This window comes from Mytilus californianus, unplaced genomic scaffold (genome assembly GCF_021869535.1).
Source record: "Mytilus californianus isolate M0D057914Y unplaced genomic scaffold, xbMytCali1.0.p SCAF_10, whole genome shotgun sequence".
Classification (NCBI taxonomy): Eukaryota; Metazoa; Mollusca; class Bivalvia; order Mytilida; family Mytilidae; genus Mytilus; species Mytilus californianus.
The window spans coordinates 46,759,497-46,786,703 of record NW_026262582.1 but is presented as its reverse complement, the minus strand read 5'-3'; the positions used below and the strand labels follow the sequence as shown (position 1 = coordinate 46,786,703).

Here is a 27,207-nt window from a genome sequence, read left to right as displayed (position 1 = left end):
ATTTACTATGATTTTCAATGCGTTTCAATGGAGCAAATAACTTGGTCCCCGTTCCTGATGATCGATTCAACACAGTTAAACAGGCCAAATAAAGTGTCAAGCTGGTGAGCATTAAGGACCAAAAATACGAAAAGTTTCCCAAATTAAGTTTGAGATTTCTACTCCTTTGGTAGAAAATCCTTAGAGTTTCGAAAAATCAAAAGTTTTGTAAATTAGGTACTGGTACAGGTTATCGTTTATTTTTGGTTCTTGTTGTTGCGACCACTAAGCTCTCGATATTTGTGTCCTGTCTTGATACGAACTTTATTGTTGTTTTATCTATTATATGTATTCGTCATATCAAGGCAAGAACTGTGTTTTTTTTTTGTGTAATGTGTTGTTAGATACAGTGAATGTGTTGATTTGTTCTTTCAATAGTTGGGTGGAAACAAAACAAAGTCTAACTCCTATAATGATTTTGTATAGCTGGACAACGTGGACTTTAAAGAAATAATGTAGTAATGTGTACACATTAATTATTGAACATGGTGTTATCCAGGTTGAACATGCTGTAAATGTACGGCGTATGATAGAATGGAAAAACACCATTTATTAAATGTGTTCATGAGACATGAAAAAAAACGCAATTGACGTTGGCTAGGTTCAGACAGTTCAAAATTATATTCAGCAAGACTTAGTGTTAAGAAAGGACGATCAAATAAGAAGCATGTTGACAATATTAAATTTCTATGCTAAGCATACATTTTCCATTTTTAAAAAGAGAATGGGGGGATACGGCGGGTTGGTGTTTAACATCTCTTTTATTTAAAGGCATTATACTTGCCGTTTGGTATATTTTCACTGTTTTTTTTATTGAATTGGTCAAATACTTCTGTCCACTTTTTTGATTTTAAAAAAAATCAAAAATAAACGAAAAAAACACAACACCACTATCAATGAACATCTTTGTGTCGAGTATATAATTTAAACCATTCGTCAGACTCTGTTGTAATGCAAAACTAGATGTACTAAAATAGTTGGAATATTACCCAAGGTGACTATCAACATTACTTATTGAAAAGCACCCTTTTTATTTACTATGATTTTCAATGCGTTTCAATGGAGCAAATAACTTGGTCCCCGTTCCTGATGATCGATTCAACACAGTTAAACAGGCCAAATAAATTGTCAAGCTGGTGAGCATTAAGGACCAAAAATACGAAAAGTTTCCCAAATTAAGTTTGAGATTTCTACTCCTTTGGTAGAAAATCCTTAGAGTTTCGAAAAATCAAAAGTTTTGTAAATTAGGTACTGGTACAGGTTATCGTTTATTTTTGGTTCTTGTTGTTGCGACCACTAAGCTCTCGATATTTGTGTCCTGTCTTGATACGAACTTTATTGTTGTTTTATCTATTATATGTATTCGTCATATCAAGGCAAGAACTGTGTTTTTTTTTTGTGTAATGTGTTGTTAGATACAGTGAATGTGTTGATTTGTTCTTTCAATAGTTGGGTGGAAACAAAACAAAGTCTAACTCCTATAATGATTTTGTATAGCTGGACAACGTGGACTTTAAAGAAATAATGTAGTAATGTGTACACATTAATTATTGAACATGGTGTTATCCAGGTTGAACATGCTGTAAATGTACGGCGTATGATAGAATGGAAAAACACCATTTATTAAATGTGTTCATGAGACATGAAAAAAAACGCAATTGACGTTGGCTAGGTTCAGACAGTTCAAAATTATATTCAGCAAGACTTAGTGTTAAGAAAGGACGATCAAATAAGAAGCATGTTGACAATATTAAATTTCTATGCTAAGCATACATTTTCCATTTTTAAAAAGAGAATGGGGGGATACGGCGGGTTGGTGTTTAACATCTCTTTTATTTAAAGGCATTATACTTGCCGTTTGGTATATTTTCACTGTTTTTTTTATTGAATTGGTCAAATACTTCTGTCCACTTTTTTGATTTTAAAAAAAATCAAAAATAAACGAAAAAAACACAACACCACTATCAATGAACATCTTTGTGTCGAGTATATAATTTAAACCATTCGTCAGACTCTGTTGTAATGCAAAACTAGATGTACTAAAATAGTTGGAATATTACCCAAGGTGACTATCAACATTACTTATTGAAAAGCACCCTTTTTATTTACTATGATTTTCAATGCGTTTCAATGGAGCAAATAACTTGGTCCCCGTTCCTGATGATCGATTCAACACAGTTAAACAGGCCAAATAAATTGTCAAGCTGGTGAGCATTAAGGAACAAAAAATACGAAAAGTTTTCAAAATTAAGTTTGAGATTTCTACTCCTTTGGTAGAAAATCCTTAGAGTTTCGAAAAATCAAAAGTTTTGTAAATTAGGTACTGGTACAGGTTATCGTTTATTTTTGGTTCTTGTTGTTGCGACCACTAAGCTCTCGATATTTGTGTCCTGACTTGATACGAACTTTATTGTTGTTTTATCACTTATATGTATTCGTCATATCAAGGCAAGAACTGTGTTTTTTTTGTGTAATGTGTTGTTAGATACAGTGAATGTGTTGATTTGTTCTTTCAATAGTTGGGTGGAAACAAAACAAAGTCTAACTCCTATAATGATTTTGTATAGCTGGACAACGTGGACTTTAAAGAAATAATGTAGTAATGTGTACACATTAATTATTGAACATGGTGTTATCCAGGTTGAACATGCTGTAAATGTACGGCGTATGATAGAATGGAAAAACACCATTTATTAAATGTGTTCATGAGACATGAAAAAAAACGCAATTGACGTTGGCTAGGTTCAGACAGTTCAAAATTATATTCAGCAAGACTAAGTGTTAAGAAAGGACGATCAAATAAGAAGCATGTTGACAATATTAAATTTCTATGCTAAGCATACATTTTCCATTTTTAAAAAGAGAATGGGGGGATACGGCGGGTTGGTGTTTAAAATCTCTTTTATTTAAAGGCATTATACTTGCCGTTTGGTATATTTTCACTGTTTTTTTTATTGAATTGGTCAAATACTTCTGTCCACTTTTTTGATTTTAAAAAAAATCAAAAATAAACGAAAAAAACACAACACCACTATCAATGAACATCTTTGTGTCGAGTATATAATTTAAACCATTCGTCAGACTCTGTTGTAATGCAAAACTAGATGTACTAAAATAGTTGGAATTTTACCCAAGGTGACTATCAAAATTACTTATTGAAAAGCACCCTTTTTATTTACTATGATTTTCAATGCGTTTCAATGGAGCAAATAACTTGGTCCCCGTTCCTGATGATCGATTCAACACAGTTAAACAGGTCAAAAAAAGTGTCAAGCTGGTGAGCATTAAGGACCAAAAAATACGAAAAGTTTTCCAAATTAAGTTTGAGATTTCTACTCCTTTGGTAGAAAATCCTTAGAGTTTCGAAAAATCAAAAGTTTTGTAAATTAGGTACTGGTACAGGTTATCGTTTATTTTTGGTTCTTGTTGTTGCGACCACTAAGCTCTCGATATTTGTGTCCTGTCTTGATACGAACTTTATTGTTGTTTTATCTATTATATGTATTCGTCATATCAAGGCAAGAACTGTGTTTTTTTGTGTAATGTGTTGTTAGATACAGTGAATGTGTTGATTTGTTCTTTCAATAGTTGGGTGGAAATTGTTTTGCCTGTGGTCAAATGTACTGTTCCTTATTGTATTAATAAAGTTACACTATATAATAATCAAACATATTCTAATTAAATGGAAAAACACAATGAATGTAAATCAAACCACTGCATTTATCTTTTCATAATCAATGCCTACTTTCAATTTGTTTTAACCAACTTATATTTCATGTGCACATAACGCATTACCCCAAATCAATAAAGACTAAACAAAACCCACCAGTGAAACGTATAAAAGACTGGTAGGGACATTCTAGTTTTAAATTGTTCATTTCAATTTAATAGACATTTCTTGAATACTTGACATTTTAGTTCTAACTTAGAAGTGAGAAATATTGGCTTTGAACTGGAAAATATTAGCTTAGAGCTGAATAATGTCAACTTTGAAATGTGAATTGTCACATTTAAATGAGAAAAATTAACAAAAGAATGTCTTGACCAGTCTTTTGGGTAATGTGTTTTTGATTCGCAGATTATATTTCTCAATTTAGTTACAGCAGTATCAGCTTTTTAAATTAGTATTCTTACAGTGCTGATGATTTACACATGCCCTTATATTCAATCATTTCACTTGTGGAATAATTGAATTCAAATAAATGTTCAATTATGTGATTGATTGATTGATTGATTGATTGTATGGTTGTTGTAAGTATTACGTCCAGTGGCAAATATAGCAGACATGTCCTGTAATAGAGTGGTTAAACGGGATATAGAGTGGAAAATGTGAAATTTCACTAGAATAAATAGAATATATTTGATAAGGACATTAATAAGGACTAACAATAGTTCCTACGATCCCCTCAAAAAGTTGTTGCAAGGGTTCCTACCGTTCAGCGTTTTTGACAACCTAATTTCAAGAGGAACAGGACTAAACTTTCTCCTCATGACCGGACGTGGCTGCGAATTTATACATCCTACATAGCCAAATCGACGCCGCACTTTTGCGAGTTTTTTTATACCGGTTGGAAGAAGACCTAAGGATGACACAACTTCTACCCCAGTCAACGTTTGGGATTTCATATATTTAAAAAAAAATATTAAGTCGAATAAGGAATTAATATTGTCCTTTAAATCCAAATTGGCTACGGGTTTTATTTTTTTTAAATAACAAGCGCTACCTTGACAAAGTATTTTGGTTTATCTAATAAACGGTATGGAAACTTCAAAATTGCAAAACACAAAAGCTTCTATTTATTGCCGTAGTAGCTGTTTTATGAGGCATTCGAAAAGTTTAACGTATTCTTATGATTTTCGAAAATAAGAAATGACTAATATATGATATAGAGATTATGAGATACAAAAACAGTCATGTAATGTTGTGTGAAGTCTTGAAGAATTAGAGATGGACGATCAGTTGTATATTCAAATCGTGTCAAATAAGTTAATTGGTATAAGTAAATGTGATTGAGGTAAAACCATGGAAGAATTTCACACGAGATAACTTAGACTCGCATTCTACCGTCTTGTATATTTTATATTTACCTCTATAACTTTTTACATATAATCAATATCTATCAGTTTCTTACAACTTTGATGAAAAAGAATTATTCTGACAATTAAAACAACTAATGAGAAATTGATAAAGCCGCATTTCCTTGTTAATTGTATTAAAAATATAATTCGCTACTTTTGCCTGTATCTTTAGTATACATGTAATGTTGAAATGTTTCCCTGTACAAAATCAATATGTCGAAATGTAAATCCAAGATAACGAATAAGCTAATGATATTAAATATTACGCGTATAGTTTGTTTATTGAAAGTTAAAAATATCGTTGATACAGGTAACAGTCACTAAAAGGAAGTCATTTTCAATATTCATTTAATACCCAAGGCAATGTTGATCACAATGATTCGTTCATTGATAAGAGGTGCAAAAAGTCTAAGAAGATAAGTATGATAAATAAGAAGACAAGTATATGCAATATTATATAAATAACACATAGCTGGGAGGGTGATAGAGCAGATTGTTATCCCGAGAAAACATTGTCAACTGAGGCAAACCCAAGGTCGACAATGTCTTTTCAAGGGGTAACAGTCTGCTCTATCACCCTCTCAGATATGTGTTATTTAATTTATGAATGTTCTGTTATTACTATACTTATATATTATTAATGCACGGTTAAACTACATTTTAGTAAATTATTCTATGGGTATAGGTTAGACATTTCCCCTCCCTTCTCGACCTTTACAAAATTAATTAAGGTAACAAACAAAATTTGAGGGACTGGCATAAACTCAAGGAGGAGCAAAACTGGTTGCATCGTCAAAGAAAGTGTCTCCTGCTTTTGCATGCATACAATTCAGTGTCACACGCATTGTAAACATTGCTCAACAAGATAATACGTTTGAACTTGATTGTTTAAAAGTGAGTGTAAACAAATTTGTTATTTTTATTTCTAGAAACATTCATAGAAATAATAAAACAGAATCGCATCATTTTTAAATTTATTCATTCGAATTCGAAACAAGGGAAACAGGTAAAGATGGAATAAGATTGGTCTTGTAAGTGATACCAGGAGGTATTCATAGTGATAGATGACAAAACAGCACAGTTTGAGTCCTGTACATTTTATTTATGCAACCTATATCTATGTTTGAAACTATTACAAGGACCATTTAGAATCTGCACACTTGCGTTGGTTTTGTGCCAAAAGCACGGCTTAAGTTAGGAAACTTGAAAATGAAGTCATATCATATCATCATGTTTGGTGTATTATGATCGGAAGCAGAAGAAGAGAAAAATAGACACGTCAAACATACTTAATATGTTAGTAAAATTCTTGACTTTCTAGAAATTGATCTTAATATAATAAAGAACCTGACGATGGCCGTAGTGAAATAAATGAAACAAACAGTGAAACAAAGTTTTGAGTCACCTGATAATACTGTTCAATCTTGTTTAAAACTCAGACCAATAGGATTACCATGAAATACGTGATACAAAACAAGGACTACTGAAAAGGTACTAAAACTTAGAATACTTGAAGTGCCAGACATATTTTAAAAACTACACAGGACATATACAAAAATGAAAGGGAAGCAAATACATTAAAACTACAATAAGCAAAGGACATGGATGTCGAGATAAAGCGAGGAAATGCAAATACGTTAAAAGAGACCCTAAGTTGGAAAAGTTGTAAATATTTTATACCATTAGACTATGATAAAAATGTGAATAACCTATAAATTCTTAACACGTTCAGTGTTCCTGTTCAGTTGACATATCTTATCATTTTCGTCACCAAGGTTTTTCCTGTATATCTGTGAATGCAGATAGTTGTTTTGTTTTGGAGTTCATGCGATGCCTTCAGATTTTGTTTCATACCTTGATTTGTCTTCTTAATCGTTGTATCGGATTTAAACATCTCAACATGCAATAATATACGATCTTTCGCGTTTAACGTCGTTAACATATTTCAGTTATAACGTAGCGTTATACTAATTGCATTAACATAAGCTTAAGTGTTTCTGACACAAAAGTTGCTCCAACAGAGGTATGAAGAAGAACAGCTGGAATCGACACTGATTAGGTTTACAGGCACCATGACGAATTGGTTGACCGATATTATATGCTTGTGTCTAAACTCACTAAGGACAAGTTTCGTGAGCTTTTATCACCTTTACATATCAGAATAGTTGTCTGATACGTAAGTTTGCAGATTGTGTCCTTTTTTATTGGGATAGTTTGACCTAGTTTGGGTTTGAACGGTGGTTGATGGATGCATAGCATGCGAATCTTACCCTGTCGACACACTCGATCAAGTTTCATCTGAAGTTCATACGTTTCTCATAGTTTTTGTGGTCTACCTAGATTTGAGACATGTTTTGATCATAAAATATAAATATCGATTAATTACTGTTGCTTTTAACTTGTCGTTGTATAAATTGATCTAAAGGAAATAGATGTATTCCTTGAATTAAATAGTCTGTAATAAAAAACCAATATGAAAATTACCACAATCTTCTGAAATTTCGTTTCTTTCGATTTCAGTTTAACTTCTTTTTTTTATATATATAAAGTCAATACAATTTAAAAAAATCTTTATGTTTATTTACAAGATCAAATAACTTAACAGAACAACATTAAATAATAAATAGGAAACACTGAACTAAACGTAATAATCTATTAATAATGGCAACCTAACTAGCCTGAACATAAACTGAAGTTATAGTTTTTTAAGCAGATGAATAAAATATGATCGGACTGGACGATAGACTACCACTGGTTATTGTTGTTTTTAATTAACCTGGTACTATTGTATTGGGTTAAGTTATGGGAAAATAGTTTTTAAATTCAGATATATTGTTTAATAAATGACTTTATTAACAGCGAAATTTTATGAAATGATTTCATCATTTACATTTCTTCCCGTTGTTGAAATAATAAGAAAAGTAAATATTCAACCATAATAAGATATCAATTCCTGTGATATGCACTTTGAAGCTCTTGCGAATAAAATGTATCTTAAAAATGTAATGACAATTATGCTGATCAAACAAGACAAATAAAAATACACATTGTTTATTTGCTGTTATTCAGGTATAACAGTTTCAATGATATTTGCAATCGGACAAGATATGTCTATCGCCATCTTATTCACACTGAATAAGTGGAGCTGTGTTTTCTTCTGTAAGACCATTTACAGATTCCGCTTCCTTATACATATCAGTTTTGCTGTCAGCAGGTTCAATAGAAACTATAAACAAAATAAGAAGTAGTTGATATTATTTATAAGATATAATAGAATTATAACCTGTTACAGACACATGAATAAATACTTTGTATTAGCTCATTTCTACTCTGTTTACGTTGTGTGTTTAATATGCTATTCTTTCTTTGTGCTCTTTGGTTCTACACTTCTGATTCATTCCAAAAGTACCCGAACAGAAACCAGAAGACTGTAAACTTTTGTTTAATACGTTAAATCAGCATAGTGGAAAATAATAAGCATACGGTTCTTGTGCATTATCATTCGACATGCCCAATGCAGTCACAATTAATAAAAACTCAAACATGTTTAAAATCTGATAGTAATGACTGAATTTCTTATTACCTTTCAATTAAACACAAGGAACTTAAAAATGTAGAACACAATTATTTGTGTTTTTTGTATTTTTTTGTATTTTTTTTTTATCTGTTGCTCATTATCTATCTGATGCGTCATACCTTTTCCAGCATATTTATACAGTGTAATCTTATCTTGAATATCATTGTTACATCACATTAACAGGTTTTAGAATGATTAAATGGCTGTCCCAAACAAAGAATTTGTAATCCAGTGGCTATCGTTGTTTGTTATCTGTCACAATTTATTTTCATATGTTGTTAATTTTCATCACGCCATTGGTTTTCTCCTTTTTAATGATTCACTTGTTGTTATCCTGGTACCGTTCATAGCTGATGATGTTCATTGTAGAAGGCCGCTGTTGGTCTGTTGTTGTTACAACTTTGTATTTTTGTATTTAGCCGGTCTAATAGGCAATCATGGTACACTAATAGATAACAAGATCGACTGGATTAGCTGGCTTGAGGTCGGAATTATTGTCGTTATTGAACAGCTGCAGAGTGACTAGACCCTCTTATCAGTTTAGTCATAATAACGTTTTTACAATAAAAGAACAAGTCTAATGCATATATTTTCATTTCAATTTAACTTTAGTTGACAAATATGTCAATTACGAAAATTGCAACTTTGATATATATGATATAGGAGCTCAGATGTGTATATCATTTAAATGAAAACAAATACAGCCTAACTATATAAAAAAAACATACCCTTGTCAAGTGAATCTGATCCCTGTACACTTTCTTTCTGGAATTTAGGTCTACACAAGATACAGGAACATAACAATAGTTCATTTACGGAACACTCTGTCGAAAGACCTCCTGCATCTATATACACAAACATTGTACATGTATATATGAAATTAAGTATTAATGTATTATCAAACATTGAATCAGATCTGTGCTAATTTCGTACAATTTTACGTAAAGCTTATATAATTAAAAAAAAAAAAAAAAAATGCAAATAAACTTTAAAATATCTATACACTTTGTCTTCAGTTTATTTACAAACTGTGGTCAAATAAGTGCATACACATATTTTTATTGATTTACTCACACAGTATTATGACTGACAATGTATGATAAAGTAAGAAACCAGCAACAACGTGTGTGACAAGGTTTATTTCATAAGCTGGAATATGTATAAAATGAGGGACATTTTCAGAAAACTATCTCATCACATTGCTATGCGGTGTCTATATTCACCCTGTATTGGATAAAAAAAGTCAAAGACTTACTAATGTTTCCTGGTTTGTGTGTTAGACATGCGCAACAGTATCTACCTCTTCGTCGTTTTCTCTGACGACAACATATGCACCAATAAATAATCAATCCACATATGACTAAAAATCCAGCAACTCCACCTGATACACCAGCAATAACATCGTCTTTTTGAAAAAAAAAGTCAAATTAGTAAAAAAAACATTTCATTTTTATTTTACATAACTAGTAATTAAAAAAAATGAAGACACTAACTAGACATCTGACCGTATTTTATGACACCCTCAACGGAGTTGGGGTGACAAATTGTCATTCTTCGTTTCTGTTTTCTATTTTTTATTCTTCCACACATTTTGTCCACGCTACAATTTTTTTTTGTAGTTCTCGGAATTGAATGGACCAATGTTGATGGAACTATACCATAATGTGAACCACTATGTGAAGTTGAGCAAGAGACATTGAAATGGCCCAAAAGGACCACTGTTACCATGGAAACAGCAAAAATGGCCCCAAAAATGCTGCAAAGTAAATGAAACTTCAAACAAATATTGATTGGCATATGCTGATGTTCTATTAAACTTTGGAATTTCCAAAATGATGGCCGTTACCATGGAAACAGTTAAATAGTCAAAATGTTCTAAACTTAATGAAACTTCACAGAAATGTTAACTGGCATGTATAGACGTGTCATTTGACTTTAGAATTTCCAAAATGACTGCTGTTCCCGTGGCAATGGAAGGGATGCCATCCGCAATTGCTCGCAATGGCAAATCTAGTTGTAATTGTAATTGTAAACTGAAAAAGTACAGCATTCAAATTGTTTTCTTGATGTGTGTTAAACAAAATCGGCTGAGCACATGACAAACGAAAAAAAATGAATTTGCATATTCATAGTGATTTGTAGGTTATATACAAAAGCTTAAAGTATATATGAATATACTTACAATGGTATTCCACTCTTGTTTCAATTGCAAACGTAAAAGTATCATTTAGTTTGTCAGGTATAAAGTCCACATGTGGTCTTTCGATCTGTTTGTTGTATCCATCATTTTGTTTATCATTTTTCTCTACTTCGAAGGAAACATAATCGACATAGTATATCCAATTCGAAAGAAAGAGGTAAGGGTACGAATCCCTATCGCAACCTTTACCTTTAATCTTAAAGTAATCAGAAAAGTGTTCAAAATACAATTTGTAAATATTATCAAACATGAACAATTTTAGGTTATCATTATTACAAAGTTCAAAAACATCAGTTGAACACAACTAAATTTAATGTAATTCTTTTAAAACACTGTATACTGTTACCAGTGTTCTTTTAAACGGGGAAAGAACCATTATATGAATAGACGTGGCTTCATATAAACAGGATTCAAATGAAATGATTTGTTGAAAAGTTGAAGGTTACGGAATTGTGTAAAGTGGCTCAAACTAGGTTGTAAATATCTTTAACAAAGTTGACCCTGTGTGGTTTTAGCTGTTTTAGTGACCCCCTATAAGATATAAGTTTCAACGTTATATATGTGGTTCCAAAGTTTCAGTCTAAAAAGTGAATGTAACTTAACTCGAATACCATATATATAAATTCTATATCTACATAAAGTGATACGACAATTTCCCACTAAAACAGTGACATTATGAATTTAAAACGCGAGGCTTGTACCGATATTTTTGAATATATAAAATGTAACTATCGAGAGTGGAAAATATCGTATTGCACGAGATTTGGTGGTGGAATGACTTTTAAACGATATGCAGACAAAATATTTCACTGATCTGGAAAATCATGTGTGTATATGTGACGTCATGATGCATGGTAAAAATTTTCAGAACGTTAGAGAACATCAAGAACATTTGACGTGATAATTGTAATTTAACCAATTAAGAAATGAGATCAATCAACATACACGTTGATTTTGAAAAAAAAAATTCGGGAAAAGTATAAATCTGTTGGGAATTAGAGAAATTGATTAATTAGTATTGCATCCAATTACTAATTAATAAAATTGACTTAGAAATAAAATATACTTAATATGAATAAAAAAGTATAATTGAATAGCAATAACTGCACATTTAAAAAGATTCTTAAACCAACATGTCACTTATAAAATCCCGTTTGTACTAAATGTATTTTACATGTACCTGTATGTTCTAAAAAAACGATTTATTTTTGGATAGAGTGTTTTACAAGATTATCTAAAAAAAAAGGTTTCTAAGTCCATACCTTTTCTTAAAAAAAAACAGAAGACATAAACAGGACATCATAGATCAGATTGACTGAGAGAGTTTGAATGTTACATGGAAATATATTAAATTTATCATCAGCTCTATCTAAATAGACGGGTGATGTAGCTGTTACAGATTGTTAATCATTACTTAATTTCGCTATTTGCTATTCTAAAATCATTGAATATGGCTTATGGGTTTATGTTGCTCAATCTTTTGTGGTGTAATGTTTTTTTTTTTGTTGTCTATTCTTTCGTCGTTCTTCACTTTTTGACCGCGATGTTTGCTGTTTCAATTAGACTTATGATTTGTATTGCTTCCTTTGTTGTAGTGTGTTTTTAATTGACGGTCTACAATAATGCATATACAGTGTTATCAATATCAAGAATTCGCTTACATAATTTTCCAAATCAGTTCAACATCATGCAATGTAATTGTAAATTGTTCTCAAAAGTTCGTGAGAGAAGTGAAACACTTTAAGTCATTATTTTATGTGCATTCCAGTAATAACAGAACTTCAATTTTGTGCACATGATAAATATCACAACTACGGTTTAATTGACCGGGTTTAAAAGTTTACTTTACATGTTAAGAGTGTCAAACACTAAAATCGATAACCAAAAGATCCAAAGTGTTCAAAGTGTTAGGCAAAATATTACTGTGCTTCAAATTACCTCGCCATTAAATTCAAAGTTGTTTATATCATAACTGTAATGGGTGACAAATATGTTGTACTGAAGCATACTTTGACATTTAGGACTGTCTAAATGCAGTTGTCTTACGGACATGCGATATCTGTAAAAAACTGATTTGGGAGTTGTGAACGACATTTGTCTACAATCGTGGTGGCTTAAATCCCCTTCAAACTTCATGAAAGCTTTGGTGTCTTTATCAACAACATACGTCGGTGCATCACATGCATCATTTGGAAAAGAATCTAACACAAAAAAAAAATACCAGTATTAAGCACATTTTAGGCATAAACGAAAGAGAAAGAGATGTTGTAATGTTGCAAAGCATACAGAGGTTCGTTTATATTAGAATTATTTCACCCAAGGCTCGTGTATCTAATAATTTGTCATCATTTTGTAATATAATAGATGTAAAGCAACTAACAATCATTCAATCAATCAGTTTGTAATAGAGAAGAACAGACAGCCTGATCGACATTTAGCATGAATTTTGATCACACTAATTTAAAATGCTGTACGACTTATGAATATGTAATTCAAGTGTGAATAATTGATACTTTTGTAGTTATGTCAGGTTACATAAAAATCACAGCGTTCTCTTAACTCTATAGCATAACCCAATTAACTGTAATACCCGTTGTACTTGTCAAGATACTTGCCTTTATTAACATCAAATGTGTTACCTTGGATGGACATACGTCAACAGTTGTACTTACTGGTTGTTTTCTTTAGTTGTATGAGACAGATACGGGCTACCCAATGTGCATTAAGTAAAGCAAACACTGTCATTATTCTTTTGTTCCAATAGAAATGTGATGTCTTTTCTTTTGATGAACAATTCTTTATTGAATGATGATACATTTTTTTTTTATTGAACTTGAAATTAGGGTTACAAAATGTCTGTCTTGTCTATTTAATATCATAACTTACAGGGAAATGCAGAAAAGTTGGTCATAACTTGAATTTCTTACGACAATAGCATGAGGAGAGAAGATATTTTCCATTTTTATATAACACCAGCCTTGCAATCTCTGAATATGAAGTCTAAACTTCCAATTTTATAATTTGTAATATTCAAATGCTTGCTTTCCAGCTGCGATTTAATTGCTATCGACTTTTTTTTTTAAATAAAGGTCAGTTCTGTTTGGCTGGGGAATGTAATTCCCCGGAATGTAGTCTCGCTCTATTAAAAAAAAAAGATGATTGGTCACGTCAAAAAGCTATACAACGAATAAAAAAATCCAAAAACATATAGTGGATAACATACGATCATCCAAAAAGGCAGGTATCTATAAAATATGTCATCTTCGAAATTGTTAGATTCTCGAAAACAAGCACAATGTAAATTACTCTTTATTTTAATGCATTCAAATATCTGCCACAATCTTCAAGTTTCCCCAAAATGAACAAAATGTGAGCTTGCACATTGTGTTAATCTCTTAATTGCCAATAAGTCTAACTAAAAAAGCTTAAAGATGGTTAACAAAAATAGGCGACATATACCATAGGAAGAGCGAAAAGAAGATAAACCGATACAATACACACCTCACATTTAAAAACAAAACATCAATGAAAAGAAAAACGAAACCCGCTATCTTATTTAAACTGGAACATCTATGTGTCAATTGTGTGGCAATGATAACAAATCTCATCATCAGATGCACGTTTCGACTACTAGTTTTTTTCTCAACTCTTAAATATACATGAATGAAATATTCTAAGTATTTGGTTTATGCAAGCTTATTAAATGAGCTGTCTGCATTGAGGCACATAAGCACATGAACAACAATGTACTTTCACAATCCACTTCAACAATAGAAATATAAAGAAGAACAATTTGAAACGAATCATTGACGACTAGCTAAACGTGTATGTGCGCAGCAAATATAAATTTCATTTGTCGTGATAGATGTATTTAAATGCTGCTTGAAAATCTATATCCAAAACAGTTGACTTTTTATAATAAAAATGAAACATACATGTCACTGAAGTTTTACTGTAGCAGACACCTTGAAGGGTTACCAATATTGCCATGAGAACTGTCACGTCTATCAGTTGAAACGCCATGGTTTCTGAAAACAAATAGAAAAACGTTATCTTGATGAATTTAATTTTTCAAGTATTCATTTGTATTTATATAAATTATATACTCAGACTTCATAAAGCGTCATCAGTGTCTGAGCAGAATGTTGATGAAGCAGGGTTACGTAAAAGAACGTCTCGAAATTTTTCTGAAAAAGTTCATCGGAAAATACCAATAAATATTCTGTATCAACTTCAAAAATATATCATGATGGTCTTGAAGTATAAATTCTAGGTTCTTATCATCTTAATTACATGTTACATGTATAGTGTTCTTTTTATTTGTCCTTGCATATTTCTACAAAAGAAGCGAAAGATACCAGATGGACATTCAAACTCATAAGTCGAAAATAAACTGACAACGCCATGGCTAAAAAAGAAAAAGACCAACAGAAAACAATAGTACACAAAACAAACCATAGAAAACTAAAGACTGAGCAACACGAACCCCATCAAAACCTTGGGATGATCTCAGGTGTTCCGGAAGGGTAAGCACATGTAGCACCCGTCGTGCTGCTCATGTTAGTAGAAACCCGGTTATAAGTCTAATTCGGTGGGTCACATTCGGGAAAAGGGGACGGGATTGTAGTTACGACATTAGGAACATATCCGCTATTATCTGTGAAACGGATATTCAACAGTCAACCAACTCGTGATGGCGTCCGTAAAACTTAGAAAGGAATGATTTCAGCTTAACCACTTGGAACTCTTGTTTTAATAGCTTACTTGTGAGCAGCAACCCTCTATCAAGGAAATCATGATAGGAACTACAAGCCCTGGAATATCGTATCAACTGGGAGATGTATACTCCGTATGCAGGCGATGCTGGAACGGTGCACCTTTACTATTTAGTTTTGGTGATATCCCTTTTATATCTCGGTATTTATATATCCCGCCATTGTAGTAATGTGCTATGGTCATCTTTTTATATTCTTGTCTTTCAGGTTTGCTTATGTGCTTTGTCTATAGACCGTCTATATGCCATTTTGTTTTTCTTTGTAGAATAGTTGTTTGTTTTTATAGTAATTAAAATTATTAACATTACTGACTGCTGTACCCAAATCTGTGAAATGTTTCCCTATTTTGTCTGTTTGTTTTGCTTACACATTGTTGTCAATATAATGAAATTTTATGCGACTGTCGTACAAGCGAGAGGTTTTGCTAGCTTTACAACCAGGTTTAATCCACCATTTTCTACATACGGAAATGTCTGTAAAAGGTCAGAAATATGACAGATGTTTTCCATTCGTATGATGTGTTTGTCATTTTACTTTTTACATTGTGTCGTCATGTGTTTCACCTTTTGACTCTTTCTGTCACAGAGAGGAAGAAGCTACTAAAGGAATAATCAAGAGTTTAAATAAAATTGCAAGTAAAAGTTTGTTCGTATACATGTGTCATCATGTGTCGTGACCACTGAAATAAGTTTTACACGGTAAAATTTAGTGCCATGACCACTGAAATAAGTTTTGAACGGTAAAATATAGTGTCGTGACCCCTGAAAAAAGTTTACACGGTGAAATTTATTGTCGTGACCACTGAAATAAGCTTTACACGGTGAAATTTAAAAGTACACTTTAAATCTTTAGCTTCTTGTGAGTATTTTTCGTGTTTTATATTAAAAACGTGCATCTATAAGATAACTTAATCAATGCAAATACATGATCACATATATATAATACCTTGATAATGCGTCTACAAGATTTGTCAAGAACGGATTATTATTCTTCAAATTCCTTTTCACCTTATTAAGAACCTTATTGTATTAACTTTAATTTACAGCTATGATGTAAAATTTATGCTATGTGCTAAAATATTAAAATTATAGTATTTTTTTACGAAAGCCTCCTACCTTGATAAACCGTAAAATTCTCTTGTTAATAATGAAATTCAATGTTTTGATATGTAACTTTGTATGATCAAACAAGTTCTGTCTTTGTTCATAAACTTAACATAACACTCTAAATATATACGCCAATCAGTTACAATCAGGAAGATATCAGACTCACAAATAAAAAAGGCACTCTTTGTTCATTTTCACAATGTAATATAATCTTCAAATCAGGGGGTAACAATTAACGAACAATATATGCTTTCGCTCACGCATGACATATAAATAATACTGTTATTGTTTTTAAATTGAAATTTCAATGTATTTATGCATGTTATGACAAAAGCTAAACAAAGGTAATCAGCATAACTTAAAGTTAACCTAGTTAATATTTTTGAACACTATACATGTTTTAAACATGTTATAAAGAGTATTGCGTTTCATTTATTTACTTGTATGCTTTTCATGCTATACACAATTCATATGAAGGTCCACATCATTTGAATATTTCTGAAGGAAGCAATTGACATAGACAATGCAATTCTTATATTGTAAAAAAAAACTTTTTAAAACCACTTGTATTATGTTTATCCTCAAATTCAGTAATTGTTAAGCTCATCTTGCTCTTTCCACTAATAACAATATATTCCACCGTACTTTTTCAAAAGATACAACACACATATTTATGAATAAGACCTGTCGGTTTTTATAAGTGTAAAAAAAGTGTTCAAAATCTATCTACCAACATGTTACAGCTGGTTACAGGACATCCATTCATATGTGCTTTACTTATATAACTTTGAGGCCTCAAACTACTTGTAGTTACTGCAAAACGTCAATGCCTCATTTTCGTCGTTATTAACTCAAAGAGGAGATTTTCAACTAAAATCTGTGACAAACGTGATGATTACAACTTTCCAAATGTAAAGTTCCCGTTTTATCAGCAGCTACATATCCTCTGTCCCATCATACCGCGGTTACATATCTCAATTAATACGTACTATATGAACTGCATGGACAGAGGTATGCTACTGATAAATAAGAACTGCTCCAACAGAATTATGAGTAAAAATGACTGCAATCCACACATAAAAATAAATGAGAGCTCTTTAAAAAAAAAACTTTTTCGCTCGGAAACTAGTATGAAACGCTTTTTAAATTAAAACAGGATGAACACTCATACAATACAACGTTGGTACCATCCCCCTATAAATCACTGAGTCAGTGTGTACGTGTAAGTTATTGATATTGTACACTTTGAGCTGAATTGAACTAAAATTAAGGTTTCAACTCCCATCCGGAATAATTGACCTAAAGACAATCATACTGTTTTCGTAAAATATTGGTCGTTTCGTCTGTTATTAAAACTTGTATATCTACATCTTAACATCTCAAGGTAATATGTAACATTCATACTTCCGTTGTAACACAGTACAATCAATACATAAATTGTGAAACAAATGCGTAGATTGTACATATAAAAGTCTTTTTTTATACTATATTTGGAAAAATTAATGCTGTTATAATCATTTTTTTTTTTTTTAATAATTGTATTTAAAGTATTTCATTATAAATGATTATAGGGATCGTCGGCTTAGTGCTCTCAAATCATATAAATTTGATTAATATATGAAAAACATGAAAAGGGAATCAGAATTTCAATCAGGACTTTAGGTGAATCGTTTTTCCTTTAATGCCCTTTTCATGTTGCATATCAATTTCTACTGAATGTTCTGGTTACACCATTTAAATTTTATGTGAAATCAGTGTTCTTACCAATACCACTTCGTTGTAATCAGGAGTTTAAATAAAATTGCAAGTAAAGTTAGTTCGTATACATGTGGCATCGCGTGTCGTGACCACTGAAATAAGTTTAACACGGATAATTTTAAAAGTACACTTTATATCTTTAGTTTCTTGTGAGAAATCTTTGTGTTTTGATTGTTTTTTTATTAAAAACGTACGTCTATCAGTTAGCATAATCAATGCACATACATGATCCATATATATAATACCTTGATAATGCGTTTACATGGTATGTCAAGAATGCATTATTTTTCAAATTCCTTTTGATCTTATTAAGAAACTTTACGTATTAACTGTAATTCAAAGCTGTAATGTAAATTTGAGATTCATTGCTAAAAACATTAAAATCATAGGATTCTTTTTTAACGAAAGCCATCTACATTGTAAAATATTTTGATTATATTTAATACAGTGTTTTGATATGTAACTTTGTATGATCAAACTGGTTCTGTCTTTGTTCATAAACTTAAAATAACACCCTTAATATATACGCCAATCAGTTACAATCAGGAAGATATCAAACTAACAAATGAAAAAGGACACTCTTTGTACATTTTAACAATGTAATATAATCTTCAAATCAGGGGGGTAACAATTAACGAACTATATATACTGTAGCTCACGCATGACAGATTAATAATACATATGTTGTGTTTTTATTGATTTAAAGATGCAATATATCTGTGACAAGAGCTTAACATAGGTAATCACCTATTTATGATAAGACCTGTCGATTTTTATAAGTTTAAAAAATAAAAAAGTGTCCAAAATCTATCTACCAACATTTTACAGCTGTTTACATGACATCCATCCATACATGCTTTACTAATATAACTGTGCGGCCTCAAACTTCTTGTAGTTACTGCAAAACTAACATTATCTCATGTTCGTCATTATTAACACAAAGGGTAGTCTTCAAACTAGAATCTATGACAAACGTGATGATAACTATTTTTCAAATGTAAACTTCTAGTTTTATCAGAAGCTACAAATTCTCCGTTCCATCATATAGCGGTTACATATCTCAATTAATACGTTACGCACCATATGAACGGCATGAGCAAATGTTTTCTCTTAACAAATAAGAACTGCCTCAAAAGAGTTATGAGGAAGAAAGACTGAAATCAACACTACACAAGGTACGGTCACCATCAAGAGTTGCTCGACCGATCTTATGTGTCTGTGTTTCAACACACTAGTAACATGTGTGCAGTCTCAAATCTTTAGACACCATCATAAAGTGTAAATTTTACTGCATCACATGAACATAATGACAAATAATATCTCTTCGGTGAACTTTAACACTAAAACATCTGTCAATTCAATAATTTTAACAAACGTTTGAGATATATTTAAAACAAAAATGACGAAAGGCATACAATGTAGTCACGCTCGTGTACTTATAATAATGAATGAGTGAAATTTACTTCTTAAAGGATTAAGCGCCTTTTTTAAGGAATTTATTGGTGTATAAACCCGACCAATTCTTTCACAAATGTTTGTAAGAGACTTGGTTCAGTGTATACACAAATAAATTCCTTTAAAAAAGCGTTTAATCCTTATAATTCTTTAAAATTAGAGATAAGGAATTTTATTTCCACACATTTTGGCCTGGCGCATGAATATATTTTTTGGTTAACGTAAAAAAAAATGTAATGAAATTTGCTATCTGATTAAAAATAAACTGCAAAAATATATTATTATCATTCAAATGAATGTTTTGTGTTTATTATTTAATTTAATGATGAACGCAAAGTGAAAATAAATATTTTTAACGTCGCTGCCATCTTGTTTACATTGGTTACAAAAGGTAGTTCGGTCAGCGTCGTCTATCGAAAAATAAATAACGCCAAGATCCTCTATCGGAAGCCCTCTCGACCAATCATATAAACGTATTTTCTAATATGCAAATCATATAAGAATTATTAACTGGTAAACGAATTTGAATATTTTACATGTTTCAACTCAGTAACGGCTAAATACATAAAACTGAGATACATATATGCATGTCAGTAATGACGTCCAGGGAAAATCGGCTGATAAGACTGATCTTGAGCGTTCCTGGTGATGATTAATACCGAAAAACACATCGGAGTCACCAAATTTTTAGTGTAAGTTTCATTGACAGTATGGTACATGTAATTGCTGTTTACGCTGATCAATATAGTTTGTTTTTTCCTAAGATAATGCCGTCTGAAGAATTTGGATGTTTTTGAACTTATTGCCGAATTTTATACGTTCTATAGATGAACGTGTTAGTTTGAGAAACCACAATGATTAGTACTTTGCATTGAAAATGGGTTCAGGAAATATTTTAAAGTAAAAATACAGGGCGTTTGTAATTTACTTTGTACGAAGATTTGATAATACAAGCGATATCCATTTAACCAGAGGAAGATGAGAAGGGTAGGGTTATCTGACGGGCTAATATATTTTTATGTTGGTCATGGTAATGATTTCAATAGAAAATGATTATCTTTATTATGATACATTGTTGTTATTGCCAAAATAAGTTTTAACCTGTAGTGTACTTACTGTAGAACAGTGCAGAAATAAAACGAGTCTCTAAATAAAAAAAACATGTATATTTTAAATACATTTCTCGTTAAAATGTTCTGCGAAAAAATGTTCCATGACAAATAGTTCTAGTTATGTTGTGAATTTGTATATTCTGACTTATCTGTTAATATACAGTATATAATTACATAACTGTTGAGTAATTCTACAGTGATATTCATGATCATGATGATGCTGTCATTAATATTTTGTATTGGACTTGGATATGGATCAGTTATACATGAAAATCCTGAAACGGCTGTTGATATGCCCCTTACTGGTAACGAAGATGTTCCGCTGGTTGCTAAGTTGGATACCAAAAACCTGAATATGGAAATAAAAACATACAGAAATAAAACTATGGACAGGGCGGTGATGGAAAACTTTTCCGAATTGAAATTGGATATATTGTCTAAAATTATGACAGGTAATTATGCATATCTTTAATATTCTAGTATGATACTTACATGGTAAAGGTTAGAAGGGTTTTATGGTATAAGTTTCTTTTTGAAAGAATGCAATTATCAATGTCACAAATACATTATCAATGGTTTGTTATTCAACTCGATTTTACAGCTCGCAATGGGGTGTCATAATTGACAATAAAAACATTGTTATTATTACCTATCTATCAATTTTCATACCGTAGTCTATCAGATTGTTGATTTTGTTTTTAGAATGTTAATGGCCATTCTAAATAAACTGTGTCATGCGAACGGATCTAAAGGGGTCAATTCCCTCCATAATTTCCAAATTTGATTTAAATAGTCAACTTCAGCAAAAGGTCTGAAATTTGGAAACGGAAAAGTCAAGATTATACACAGCCAATCAGAATCTACAATATGTGTCACATGTTTATTCAATCAACATGTTATTCGGCGATACGAATTGTTCCTGAAAAGACAGTTTTATCTTAAAATGACAAAATTTTTACCTGTTTCTGTACCAAGAAATGCAGATAGAGGCATCGTTTACCAAAGTGATATTTTTATACAGAAACCAACTCTAGCTTTGCTTAGAATAAAGCTACGGTTTAATAGTTTTATTATTTACATTTGTAATGTAATTAAAATTTGGAAAAATCTACTACAGTTGCAGTATTTAGAATGACGTCATAATAATGAGATAAAAACCTCATTTATAAACATATATACACAAAGCTGTCATATTGTTAATGTAAGTAGATATTTTTAATACGTTTTGTAATTATTCGAGGGGCACAACTTCCTTTATATGTTGTAAAAGCTAAATCCAATCGATAATACAGGCTAGATGCTGTATATTAAAAAAACCGGTATTTAAACTTTGGTTTAATATTGATTATATTCATATACATTGATAAATATTTAATTAGCAGAACAACAAGGTTACAACTCAAATAGCATAATTGACCATAATAAAGTATATTACGGAATTTCTAATTTTTTCTTTAGGTTCATAGTTGAAATGAAGTTCAATAGAAATAAGTTTAGTAAACTTACAACGCGAATTATATTTGAATTATTAGTCAGATTTCCCTTAGAATTAAGAGAAGAAGAGTATTTTCTAATCTGTATTTTTTTTTCTTGCTTTTTTTGCATATTAATATTCAAAATTAATGAATACATATTATAAAAGATAATGCCGATGCTAGAATGAAAAAATGTATTTCTTATTTTGGACATTTTGGACAATATTAACTCCGGTGTCTTTAGTAACCGAGTGGTCTACATAAATCGTCTACAGAATTCAGGAGCTCGTCAACACTGCTACTGTAAATAAGAATCCCGCACGCTGCAAGGTGCGTTCGACTTCTATTTTTTATCACTTGTATTGCCTGTTTTTTCTCCTGATGATTGTATTCAATTTTTTCAAATGATAAGATTGATATTATCCCTGTAAAATTTTACGGACCAAATTGTAATTGTGCTGGCTATTAACATGATTAATGAACATCTATGTTCGAGGAGATTACTACGACTATGTCCAATTAATCGCAATCACAATCCCCTTCTTTTTTCCTCGAGTGTGACCTTTGTGTTTGAGCTTTTGATTTTGCAAGTTGTTAAGGGACTTTCCGTTTTGCATTTGCCTTGGAGTTCGGTATTTTTGTTATTTTACTTCCTACTGAATGTGATTTAATACCGGAAATATCTTGCATGAATAAGGACAGTGATGCCTGAGTCTCATCCCCATTCAGAGGAGTCATGTTGCCTAATTTAATTTGTCTGTGTACTATTATTTTTTTTTAATTGTTGCTTGTTGTTTTGTCTGATTTGTTAGGTCACGGTCTTGGTATGTTGTTTTTTTTTTTTTTTTTTTTTGACTTATGATTTTCGATTTATCCTTGGTAACTTCCTTTTCTCTCTATTAATAATATTTACAATTGCAAGCAAATGCCATTAAAAGTTACACGCCTTTGTTGTTCTAAACACAGTAATTGATTGATTGATTGGTGGTGTTTAACGCCGCTTTTAGCATTCATGACGACCTGTTTTCATAACTTGAGAAAACCTACGTACCCGGTGAAAAGCACGGCAGGAAACGGGTTATCTTTATCAATCAAGACTTAAGTCGAATGTACCTGCCATGTAGGAGGTCGATCTCACAACCTCAGTTTGATAGGATAATGATACTTTCTATGACCCATTTAGACCACTCGGTCACTAAGACAAATAACACACAGTATAAAGGATTCCAAGCCCAAATATTCATACTTAAACGTGAAATATGTAAAAAATAAAACAGATTATATTATTTCATTATACAGATAAATATCTAAGAGATTGCGAAGATGTCAGAGAGTCAAAAAGTGGTATATACCGGATATATCCCTCAGATATCCGTGGATTTGAAACATACTGTGACATGAAGACCAAAGAAGGGGGCTGGTTGGTAAGTTTGAATTCAAGTCAAATGACAAAAGATTCACATATGTAACATAAAGATAAAGTTCATTGTCTTGCAAATTTATCAATACCGGCACTGTATTTAAAATTAGTTATAATTATGAATATATAAGTTTGCGATTTATTCTACGCAAATTATGTTCAAAAGGTGTCATATATATAAAACAAAATGATATAATATGTTATTAGGGCAACTTTTGCGATCCTTGTTAGGCTTAGTTCTAAAACCACATATTGTATGTTTATTTACCACAAGTGTAATAAATGCCTCTTTGGTCTGTCGACTGAAACAAGTTCTACGCGTTGATGGTAAAAGAATAATTAAGAATATAAATGCAAACATTGTAATAACAAAAAGAAAACTAAACTCCAAGTCTTACAAATCAAAAGATCGACTATAGCAACCAATGGAAAGACTAGACAAATAGAAAACACCTGTCATATTCTTGACTTAGTACATGTATTTCCGAAGGAAATTGTGGCGTTAACCTGGTGGTATTGCTAGCAAACGCACCAACTTATGCATATTTGTTTTTATGTAGGTCTCTCTATTGCTATTCTTCTGATTAAAAGCTCTTCTCAATTAACCAATGAAAAGACCTTTGTTATTTTGCTGATATCTATGTTGTTCAATTTTTCCCGCGTTTATCTACTTTTTTCCATATTCCGCTACTTCAAAGTCCTTTTTGTGGTTTTGCCTCACTATATATCTTAAAACTATTTGATACATGACAGCATACAGATACTATTTTGACACAAATGCCGCCCAATGACCAAAACCTTTTTGAAACTGAATAATTTCCATAATTTAATAAACACTGTTTAATGTCATCGTTTTTCCTTTGTAACCATAACAAATACAGACAAACTGATGTATTTTAAATTATTATCCTAAATAAGCCCATTTTAGACTGAAGTAATATTGAATTATAGGCATCAGCAGTTCATACCAATGTTCATATCTTACAAATCCATTAAGGTAACATCAATCAAGGTTACATGGATAACACAACAAAACAGAAGGGAATTACATGAATTTCAAAAGGAGCGAGACCGGGTAAGCGTCTGTTAGCCAGCTATGCATGCATTTTACATTTTTTGCCACTGAAATGATTAAGTACAAAAAATTACGTATGACATAATCATGAGTATGCTTTGATGAATGGTAAACCAGAAGTGGAATTTTGTAAATCGGACGTAAGAGGATTTTTTTTTTTTTAAATAGAATACTAGCCACCGTGAATACGTATTTTCCGATTATTTTTAGTTAAGCTCTTATCGAAATTGTAGTTAATTCCAAAGTGGAAAGAACTTTCATTTGTCTCTGATCACGCGGTTCTTAATTATTTTTATATTCAGTGTATTCGGCTCGTTATGTAAATTCACTATTTCAAACCTATTAAACACCAACTAAGTGTATTTCAGTCTTTTGTCTTTTCATAGAAAAACAAAAATACTTTAAAAAAAATTCCGTGGGTAATTAATAGATCTGAAGGTTGCATTTTGTAAAACAGCTGTTTCACAAACCACTCCTCTTTTGTGGAGCTATATAATAGGTTTAGATATTTTGTTTTGTTTACCTACTGGTTCCAAGAAATGATCTCTATGTTGAATCTCATTGAGACACAAGTTGAGAGTTTTACCAGTATAAATACACACAGATAGCGGCCAAATTGAATTCTTGTGAAGATCCAAAGTGTAGGGTAGTATAAAGTTAACTATAAATGTAAACTCTTAGAAGTTCGAGGCATACACATATAAAAATATGCCGCACAGCCCTACTTTGACCTTCGAAAAAAATAGTAGCGCATATGAACTTTTCATTCTAGGATATATTTATTTACGAAACTTCATAGTAAAAATTGTACAGCTTTAGCCGTAAAAAGATTTCCTATGGGAAAATGTGTTGTCTATGTTTACAGACGTGCAACTTGAACATAATTTACCCAAAATATAGAACCGAATGCAGAAAAATTTCTAACAAGCAAAGTTAAACAATAGATAATAAACCACTCCTAAAATTGAGAATGGAAATGGGGAATGTGTCAAAGAGACAACAACCCGACCATAGAACAGACAACAGCAGAAGGTCACCAACAGGTCTTCAATGCAGCGAGAAATTCCCGCAGCCGGAGGCGTCCTTCAGCTGGCCCCTAAACAAATATATATACTAGTTCAGTGATAATGAACGCCATACTAAACTCCAAATTGTACACAAGAAACTAAAATAAAAATAATACAAGACTAACAAAGGCTAGAGGCTCCTGACTTGGGACAGGCGCAAAAATGCGGCGGGGTTAAACATGTTTATGAGATCTCAACCTTTCCCCTATACCTCTAGCCAATGTAGAAAAGTAAACGCATAACAATACGCACATCAAAATTCAGTTCAAGAGAAGTCCGAGTCTGATGTCAGAAGATGTAACCAAAGAAAATAAACAAAATGACAATAATACATAAATAACAACAGACTACTAGCAGTTTACTGACATGCCAGCTCCAGACTTCAATTAAACTGATTAGAAGATTATGTCTTCATCATATGAATATCAGGCACAATCCTTCCCGTTAGGGGTTTAGTATCATACCATCATAACATATATGAGAAGAACATAACCCGTGTCATGCCAACAACTGGTTTTTAAATAAATGTGTTTAGTGCCGATGCAAAGACCCTATAAGTGAATCAATATTAACGCCAAAATATGCAATCTTTAATGACCTGACAACAGTATCGTAACTATATCCCTTCTTAATAAGTCTATTTAAAGGTTTTGTTAGCTTCAGAGGTGAATACTGACATTTTTGTGCTTTATAAAGAATATTTCCATAAAAAATTGGATGTGAAATACCTGAACGTATAAGAAGTCTGCATGTTGAGCTATATTTACGAATGATGTCCTTATACCGATGATAAAATTTAGTAAATGTTTTGACTAGTTTGTGATATCGAAAACCCTGGTATAATAATTTTTCAGTATTACATAAATTTCTCTCGTTAAAATCTAAAACATTGTTATATACACGAGCGAATCGTACAAGTTGAGATATATAAACACCGTAAGATGGTGACAAGGGAACGTCACCATCTAAAAATGGATAATTAACGATAGGAAATGAAAAATCATCTCTTTTATCATATATTTTAGTATTTCACGTGTAATTTCTTCTGAAAAATAAAAAGAAATAAACA

At 31.6% G+C, this 27,207-nt stretch overlaps 1 protein-coding gene across 2 annotated transcripts; it reads right to left on the bottom strand.

The window, feature by feature from the left end:
* Positions 1–7,676: 7,676 nt before the first annotated feature.
* On the bottom strand, positions 7,677–16,903 carry LOC127718262 (uncharacterized). Of its 2 annotated transcripts, XM_052224266.1 has the most exons (7): positions 16,786–16,903; positions 14,831–14,923; positions 12,834–13,096; positions 10,878–11,091; positions 9,951–10,100; positions 9,424–9,540; positions 7,677–8,344 (listed from the first exon to the last, which is right to left on the bottom strand). In XM_052224266.1, exons 2-7 carry the CDS (start codon positions 14,916–14,918, stop codon positions 8,241–8,243), a joined length of 936 nt encoding a protein of 311 aa, XP_052080226.1. In that variant the 5' UTR covers positions 14,919–14,923; positions 16,786–16,903; the 3' UTR covers positions 7,677–8,240. The 2 variants fall into 2 exon arrangements, 1 of the variants encoding a protein (XP_052080226.1); XR_007989670.1 differs by lacking the exon at positions 12,834–13,096.
* Between the last annotated feature and the right edge of the window lie 10,304 nt (positions 16,904–27,207).